Genomic DNA, 9,526 nt, shown 5'->3' on the forward strand with positions numbered 1-9,526 from the left:
ACGACCTATCCCTACTTTTCAAGGTAATTTTCTTTTTATTGGTGTAATTTGACGGTCATACCCTTTTTGGACAAAAGTGGAATGTGATGTGGATGTAGTTTTTGGCTTTCAGATTCATTTTCTTGGGTTCGTACTTAATTAGTACTCGTTGTCACGATCTCGTGGATGTGAGTTAGACCCGAATCGGATTTGTAACAAAAAAGTTACGCTCCGATAAAGTAGGTTGAATATGACTATTTTTGTACACGCGTGTACAAATTTACAATATCATAACACTGTCAAGAGGACAGATTTTGTACATTAAAAAAATTTATACAAAATCTGATATCCAATCCTCCCCTTGATTTTGTGGATCCGTGTTCCCTACACTTCACGCATTCAACCAATCAAAACCCTTAAAACCCTCTCATTCTCTCATTTTCCCGGATTTCCTCACCACCAATCACTTTTGTTCCCTCAATTTGGCATCCAATTCGTGACCTTCACACTAGTCACCAATAAAAAAAAAAACTTAGTATTCTCTCTCTCTCCCCCCCCTGAAGGTCTCTCTTTCACTCTCTTTTCTCTGCAACAAGGAAGACCAACCCTAAATCTTCATTGTTCGAGCTTAAAAAACCTTACCATTGTGTTCACCTTACCTCCACGAACACAACCATACCAACCAAACTAAGAATGGACGAGTTTTGACTCGCCAACTCGGAAGGTTTGAACTCGGACGAGTTGAGTTCGACGTGTTTTCAACCGAGTCACGATGTTTTAGGACTCGAGAAAGCCTCTACGCAACTCCCTAGGGTCCCTAGTCAAGGTTTGAGTAAGTTTTGACGTGAAACAACTCGGTTTCGAGAAGTTCAAGTTTGACCCATGCATTTCGAGCCAATGTCCGGCCAAACCACAACGAGTTGGCCGGCGTGCAAGGTATCAATCTCTTCATTTACCTGAGTACTATAACTTTCCCTTTTTTTCACCCAATTTCATTGAGTATTGAAGAAGTTATACTTATTTGAATCTTACCCAGTTTCCTGCGAGTTTGACTGCTTTCGAGGCATTTTACGACCAAACATGGCGAGTTAGATGTCGTGCAAGGTACCATTCTCTTCGTCTCTTCGAGAATGACAACTTTTGTTTTTGTTTCACTCAATTTTGTTGAGTAACGAGGAAGTTGTGAACGTTTAAAGGTTGTGTGGTTTTCAGGCCGAATTCCGGCCTTCCTCTTCCTTTGGGTCTGGCGACCCATATGTTGGACTTGGGCTAGGCTTTTAAGCCCTACCTTTTCAAACCTAGGCCCTTAGGGCCAAGTAGAAGAAGGCCTTTGGCCCGTGACTCTAAACCCAAACCCATAATCCCTTTAATTCTTTTATTTTTATTTTATTTGTTAAATTAAGAGCCTTGGGCCTTATTTGTGAAGGCCTAAACCCCAAACCCAATCCCTAAAGCCCTAAACCCTTTTAGTTTAGGCCTTTAGGCCTAGAACGCTTAAGTCCAACCTATTAATCTAACCCAACCTAATAACCCTTAACCCAAATGAAATATTCCATTAGGGAATATTCCATCCGTCAGGGAATATTCCGTCATTCAAGGAATATTCATCCTGTTGACTTTTGTTGACTTTTCGGAAATCTAAGCAGGACCTTTCATAGGGTAATTCGACGTCCTGAATCTGTTTTTGACGTCTGTTTTCTCTAATTCAATTGTTATAATATAGTTTTATTAATTGTACCTTTTTGTGCTTAGGGGCAATTATTAGTAGCGTTTCCATCTTCGCTAGGTTGCATGACTCGTCAACGGCAAAGTATCTGTGAGTGGGCAGTTTATTTTATACCTATACATATTGATAGTTTCCCTAAATGCGTAGTTACTTCACTTTTACGCTTATATTGCCAAGTATTCATTATTGTGATATGAAATGTGATAGATGCTGCTATATGGTTGGGATATTATTGTCATGACATTCATACATATTGTACATGCTCATCTTGCTGCACCCTGGTTAGTACTTCGCCCAGGGCCAGGGCCAGTCATTCACATGTATGTTCATATCCGCACCATTTGTTCGCCTTGGATCCAAGTTAGGTGCCAGTCCTGTCAGGTAGATTGCATTAGGCAATCTGACTTGTATGTGACCATGCTTTTGCACCAATCTTTGCGTGATCGTAGTACTAGAGCGCATTGATTACACCCAGTATTGTCGGGTAGAATTGCCTTAGGCAGTCCCAACTCGTGTGCTAGCTTAGATGATGAGCAAACTACTTATAATTGATTATCACATGATTATATTACTTTGGCATTTGATATATCATGACTTGGCATATTTCTGGTTATATTGCTGTTATATTCGATTACATACTTACGTAGTATGTTTTAAGGAAACTATACTTGTTTTACGACGAGGGGTTAGTATATTCAAAAATAAAGGTTTTCGTATAAGCATTGTTTTGCTGACTCACTCAACTTTGTTTTTCGCCCCTTCAGGTTTAGTAGCTGTATTTATGCATATACGAGGATTCTGGCAAATCTTAGGAGATGGTTACCTTCAGTGGTATAACCTTCATCCTATTTATTATACTGTCTTATGCTCTAACATCACGTGTGAAAAGGGTTCAATCCTGCTCACCCGCACACTCTTTTGATTAGGCACTTTTAGGTTTAATTTATTCACTTTTTCCACATCACTACACTTTATGGCTTCGTCACCTTCCAGGTGTCGGCCAACACAACTCAATTCAGAGTCCAAGTAGGCATTCCAGGGCGGGGTGTGTTAGTTTGGTATCAGAGCCTAACCCTGGCTGTGGTGTGCCGACGAGAACGTCGGGCCCCTAATGGGGTGGATTGTAAGATCCCACATCGCCAGGGAGTGATCCTTATATGTATATTATCATCCCTACCTAGCACGAGGCCTTTTGGGAGCTAACTGGCTTCGGGTTCCATTGGAACTCCAAAATTAAGTGAGTAGCACGCGAGAGCAATCCCATAATGGTGACCCACTGGGAAGTTCTCGTGTGAGTTCCCAGAAACAAAATCGTGAGGCCGTAGTCGAGGCCCAAAACGGATAATATCGTGCTACGGTGGTAGAATGGGCTTGGGATGTGGTGGATCCCTGGCCAGGATGTGACATAAGAGGTTCAACTTAAAAAATAGACGGTTTGGATCGTAAAAGTTTGATTTTGTGTGAGTCCCACAACTAATCCCCATTTAAAAAAAATAAAAATAAAAATAAAAATCTCTTCCCTATAAGGCTTCATTTGTGAAATGATGGAATGATACGAGGGATCAGTAGATACAATAAGATATACTTGCAATTATAGAACAAGATATGCTTGATTAAAAGTACAATAAGATATACATGCAATTATAGAACAAGATATGCTTGATTAAAAGTACAATAAGATATACTTGCAATTATACAATAAGATATACTTGATTAAAAGTATCTCGAAAATAATATCCTGCGTAAATTTTTGTATTTTTGTATTTTTTTTGGTCTTTTGATATGGGTCTAATTGGACTAAAAATTGGATCTATTTCAAAAATAAAAAATCACTAAAAATTGGATATATTTCAAAAGATGGGCTATAAAATTGGATTTCTTTCAAATTTTCTTTTTTTTTTTTTGGTTATTTGTAATTTTCGTGGACCGTCGAGTAGACATCGACCTGCATTTGGCTAGAAAAACATGAGTCATAAAGGAATGAGAAGAAAGCCAGAAACCGATTTTCCATATTGGCAGGCATTAACAAGCATCCAATGCGGAAGAAGAAGCATTAACTGCGATCAAATCCAACTGACAAAAGCAGAATCTTACCTTAGACATGGCTGACGGGCACTGCATTAAGTAGTTTTTGGAGTGGAGCCAACGCTTTTAGATGTGACCGTTGCTTGCGTTTGCATGCGCGCGAGGCCGTCGATGCCTCGATGGACCATTTAGCAAGTGATTACTGAGTAGGCAAACGCATGATAGCACCCACAAATCGGGAAAACTTTCAAGCTATTGCGGCATTGCCTGGTTTTCCGTTTTCAGAGACTGACCTACTCCGGTTACCAAACAGTCAGTCATCTTTCTTGGTTCTGCAGAATGCTGCTGATTAATTTATGCATACAATGCATGGGGATGGGGGTGCGGGTGGGGGTGCGGGTGGGTAATGCTATGTTTGCTATGTTCACTTGAGAGTTGTCTCTGTAAATTCATAAGACCTATTAGAAAGACTAATTCCAAATCTAGAGATTTAATCAATATTAGATAATTAAGTAATTTTCTTGATTGGACCATTAACAATTTTTTGATATTTGAAGTATATACATTGCATCTTGGGGTTTTTATAGTATTTAAAATAATTGACTATATAATTGTGCGCAACTTTGTCTCCCTACTTGCATTGTTAGTTTGACTTGGAATATCGACTATATAATTGTGTAGAGCCTACTTATAACTATGATTTAGTTGTTTTCTTATATTCTCAAGTACCTATTAATTCAAAGTCTCATAAACTAGTTGTCAAGATAACACAATTCCAATGATTTTTCATGTCCTCATCTTTTGAAAATATTGTATTTATCTATTTATTTATCATAAACAGATAACTAATTAACTCTCGTTTGAACAATTTTTATAAAAATGTGATGTTAGATGTGACGGTTGACGGTTGGATTCATTCTTTAGATCATTAAAAAAGAAGCCCAATCACCACTTAGTACTACTGTCTAATGGTATTTCTTTTCACTTGTAAGTGAAATGTATTAGGTTTGATTTCGCCAAAGATGAATATGAATCACATTATTGTTAGCCCGTTGAGAATTAACTCACTCTTCCACCCCTTAATGCATTTTTAGATCTCCGTAGCTTTTTTCTTCTAATACATACAAGCCAAATACAAAAATGTAACTTGTAACAGTTTTTTTTTTTCTCGTGAGAATAAACTACAAAGATACAAAATGTTGAGTAAATCAAGAAAGCAAATACCACCACCACATTACCTCTTGAGACTTATTTTACAAACCCTAACTTTTAATTTGAACAACACAATACTCCAAAATTAATTAAATTATCATCAGTTAGATAGGAACCAGTGGTTTCTCAAGCATTTTCTCACCGTTATGATTATCCAAACTAATCACCCACTTTGACATATCCAGTTCCACCGAATCAACCTCCCTCCCTCCAAATTCAAACACAAACCCTCTCTTGTGATGACGCACCACCCTCGGACTTCTCAAATTCAACACCCCCGTTGACCTCGACTTGTTCAGCCTCACCACTGACGGCGCCACCCTCAGCGCCACCCCACCCCCCGCTCCCTTCCGCCCACGATTCCTGCCTCCTCCTGCCTTAATCTCATTCACCGACCCAATTGACTTTGACCTCGCCACGCAACCACCTATCATCGCGTCCTCCTCACCCTCGCACTCTGCGCCCAACACACTCGATACCTTCCCGTTCAACTTCCTTCTACTCCCCCCTCTCATGCTCTTCACGTTTACAACCTCTTCGTATTCGCCGGAGTGGTGGTCATGACCATCGTTTTTATTCTCCACGCGCTTCGCGTTCACTCGCCGTTTGAATCTGCTCCATATAGGCGGCGCGTGGACTCTCTTCCTCGCGATTTTGAGGCACTCGACCACCTCCGCCATTGTGGGCCGCCTCTCGACCGAGGATCGCACGCACTTCGCAGCCAACACCGCCACGCGGCGGATCACGGCAGGGTCCGACGGTGGTCCGATTCTGGGGTCCAAGATTCCGGCGAAGTCGCCGCGCTTTATGATCGGCATGGCCCAGTCCACCACCGATGGCGGACTGTAGTTCACGTCAATGGCGTTTCTCCCGCTCAGAATCTCCAACAGGAGTATTCCGAAACTGAAGACGTCGCTTTTGGTGCTCAGATCCCCAGGCGCAAGATAGCCCGGGTCGAGGTACCCTAACGTCCCCGCCGGTGGTGTACACTTAACCCGAACGTCCTCCACGTGTCCCCTCAACGCCAGCCCTAAGTCGCCGAGCCGCGCGTTTCCGTCCTTGTCGATCAAAACGTTGGACGATTTAATGTCGCGGTGGATGACGGGCGGGTTGGACAAGTGGAGCGCCTGAACTGCTTTCGCCACATGTAAACAGAACCGGACCCGCCTGGTCCAACCGGGCGGTTGGGAGTTTAAGTGTAGCAGGTCGTAGAGGGAGCCGTTGGGCATGTACTCAACGACAAGCAACTTAGTGTCGTAATCGTTTCTTCCATCGGCGCAGAATCCGATTAGATTGACGAGCCTGGGGTGGTGAACTCTCGAGAGGATCTCGATCTCGTTCTCCGCGTTGTGAAGACTCGCCGACGACGACGGCTTCGTGGTTTTCGTCTTCTTAACGGCGGCGACGAGGCTGCCGTCGTCTAGGATGGCCTTGTAGACACTTCCGTGGCTTCCTTTGCCCAGAAATCTGTCAGCGGCGAACCCATTGGTGGCGGCGACGAGGTCGTCGTAGTAAAAGTGTCTGATCTTAATGGGCTTGTTGATGTGTTGGGTTTTGTGGGTTCTGGGTTTTCTCTTGCGGTCCCAGTTGTAGGGATCGCAGGTGGCGATTGCCGACTCTGCATTGCAAGAGAGGTAACCCATGTTTGCTGTTAATCTCTCAGTGACAAGTAATCAAATACCTGATGGGGCAAAGAATGATGGGCTTATGCTTTTGGTGGGTTTTTCAAGGTAGTGGGGAGGAGGAGATGGAGGTGATAAAGGTAAAGGTGGGAGGAGAAGGAGGAGGTGGTGGAGAGTGCCAAAAGCCATTAGTACAAAGAGGGATGGGGGTTGCGGTGCTTAAAGTCTTTGACTATGGTTATGTGATTTACAGCCTTTGGTTTTGGGGTAGAAAGGGATGTGAAAGCAATTCAAAGAGGCAGTGTGCATATTTTTAACTTTTGGCAAGTGGGTTTTTATTATTTTAGGTTTTTTTACATGCAAAAAAAGTGTGCATCTTTGAGAGGAATTGCTTGGGGTTGTTGGTCTTTAACTATTTAAATGGAGAAGTTGGGGCCTTATGGGATATACTTTTTCGCTTCATCTACTTTTCTAAACGACACCTCATTGCTTTATTGTTGCCATGCTGCATTAACTTTGATTTTAGTCTCAGTTCCCCTAAAATTTAATTTGTTTCATTCTTATAGAACTCACTTTTTGTTTCACATTATCTGAATTCTCCTTTATGATAACTTTTCTTACGTGGAAATAATATAGTAATCGCAACATTTCACGAACTTGATAGAATACGTGGGACGAAGATTATTAAGTTCTAGGATCAAAGTGGAACAAATTTACTTTCGTTGGGGAGAGTGATACTAAAATAACCAGGTATCTAAAAAATGTTAGGCACTAGTCGGATGACAAGTTGAGGTCTTGCCGTTAGGTGGGGCGAGACGGGGATTTAGGTGGAATAGGCAGAATCAAATAAATTTATTATATATTATATAAATAAGTGTTTGTTAATACTCTAAAGAAACATATAATTGTATTGTGATACATAAACGGTAAAAGAAAATGATATTTAGATTATAAAGTATTAGAACATATTGAAAATATAGGAAATAAGCATATAATGAGTGTTCATGAAAACATTCAACAAATCTATTATAACTTATTGATAAAATAAAATGCAAAATGAAAGCTATATGATTTTCTGTCTAAATGAAAGTTGCAACCTAGGTGGATTTAGGTAGATTAGGCCGACGCCTAAGCAGGTTCATGAGCATTTCTTAATTTTCAAACTTCTAAGGACTAATCTGAACGGTGCCTAACCATCTAATGCCTAAGCAGGGCTTTTTAGACTAATGAAAATAACATTTCAAGTCTTTTCAAAAAAGAAAGAAAATTTCAAGAAGCCTTGGGAAATATAAAGCCTAAATTTGACTTAATGGTGCCGAGTCTCTATTTTGTAGTTGGTAGAATTTGAAGGAGATGGATTGTTTTCCCTCCCCTTCCTATACCCTTTTCATACTTTCCTGTTTTGTGCGGTCACGGTTAAGTCACGTTAACATTTGTTTTTTATTTTATTATTTTTATAAAAAATTAATATAAAATGTTAACATGACTTAACTGTGACCACACAAAACAAAAGGACATAATAAATGTATAGAGGGAAGGGTAGACCATCCATCTCCGAATTTGAATTCCAATAAAAAAGCATGGAGGATTGAAATGCATTTTTCAGTTTACATTTAATAAATTCAGTCATGGGATGATTTGGTAGGTAGGTTTAGGAAAGTAGAACCTTCTATGAGTTTACGAATGATTTGATTGATAATCCATCTTTTACCCTTTTTTTTTTGGTTATATTTTCTTCGAACCACCATCCATAAAAATTCAAGGTTGAAACAAACAAATGCAGCTATCACTTCCAATGCGGCTGTCACTTCCATTTCAGCATCTTAATTACCCACTTTGGTATCATTCTTTGCTTTTGTTTGATACTACCCTAGCATTATCGGCAGCGGTCACGGATTGTTCTGGAGCCTACTCACAAATTAATTGAACTTCCAAACAAATATGTTGTTCAGAACTAACACTATTTCATTTATCATCACACAGCCATATCGGTCCAAATAAATATGATTGTAGGGTAATGATATAGAGATCACATGATGTGTTGTTGGTGATTGGAGTATTACATAAATATTAATTAAAGTATTTAATTTTTATTTTTGACACATCAATAATTAAAAAACGTGATCTTAAAATTCGGTTTACCTAGCTTAAACCTAGCTTTAATCAAGTTGTGATAATGGTACTACTATTTCCATCCCAAGATATAGGATCGATAGAAGAAGGCTGGGACCCAGATGTTTGTTGTGGATGATAGGTGAGACAGAGACATTCACATTGTAATAAATTGTGTTCACATTTTCAACATGATACATACATGATAGTATGAGACTATGAGTGGTGGATAAAGGGATGGCGGTGAGACCGCGGGATGAGAGGGCAACTTAATTTATGAGGGAGGTACGGAATAGTGAGAAAACGAGGTAATTCATCTCCTAGACATGATTCATCAACTTACTCATTAGAGTCGGCTATGTGTTTTATGAGTAGCTCATCAATTCAATCACCTTATTTTAGGGACAAAGGAGACCTTTTGTCTTGAGGTATTCTCTCGTTAGTAGGTACCCTTTTATTATGTTCAAGAAAAAATTGTATGAAATTTCATCTTCACTTGTAAGTGAAAGATCTTAAATTTGATTCTCGTAAAAAACGAATTTGAATCCTCACTTCCTTAGTGTAGATAATATCATTTGTTAAAAAAAAAAATTGGATGAAATTTAACAGAGGTAAGATGCATAAATATAGCTTCACTAATTTGAAGAAATGTTTTGAAATTGTTACTAGCTATCTAAGAATGTGCACGTCTCACACAATTTTGGTGTCTAGTCACTTGTACGTTGGATGCAGATTTTAAGTCTGGGGTTGGAGGGATTTTTCAATGTACATGTAATACGTTTCGGTACAATAAGTGTCGTAATACAAATAGTTGGATACTTGAAAATAAAATTTCCAACCATTTATATTA

At 39.8% G+C, this 9,526-nt stretch overlaps 1 protein-coding gene and 1 long non-coding RNA gene across 2 annotated transcripts; one reads left to right on the top strand and one right to left on the bottom strand.

Annotated features, from left to right (window-relative positions):
* The first annotated feature begins 498 nt into the window (after positions 1-498).
* Positions 499-4,126, top strand: LOC114821655 (uncharacterized). Its single transcript, XR_003769339.2, has 5 exons — positions 499-915; positions 1,016-1,083; positions 1,732-1,795; positions 2,470-2,536; positions 3,725-4,126. It is a non-coding gene; the product is annotated as an uncharacterized lncRNA (long non-coding RNA).
* A 747-nt stretch (positions 4,127-4,873) lies between these two features.
* On the bottom strand, positions 4,874-7,106 carry LOC103401964 (serine/threonine-protein kinase-like protein At1g28390). The gene has a single exon (XM_008340692.4). It carries the CDS (start codon positions 6,583-6,585, stop codon positions 5,047-5,049), a length of 1,539 nt encoding a protein of 512 aa, XP_008338914.2. The 5' UTR covers positions 6,586-7,106; the 3' UTR covers positions 4,874-5,046.
* Positions 7,107-9,526: the final 2,420 nt, after the last annotated feature.

This window comes from Malus domestica, chromosome 15 (assembly GCF_042453785.1).
Source record: "Malus domestica chromosome 15, GDT2T_hap1".
In the NCBI taxonomy this organism is placed as follows: Eukaryota; Viridiplantae; Streptophyta; class Magnoliopsida; order Rosales; family Rosaceae; genus Malus; species Malus domestica.

Bases quoted from the DNA above. Each gene is read 5' to 3' on its own strand.
- LOC103401964 (XM_008340692.4), bottom strand. From the start codon at position 6,585: ATGGGTTACCTCTCTTGCAATGCAGAGTCGGCAATCGCCACCTGCGAT.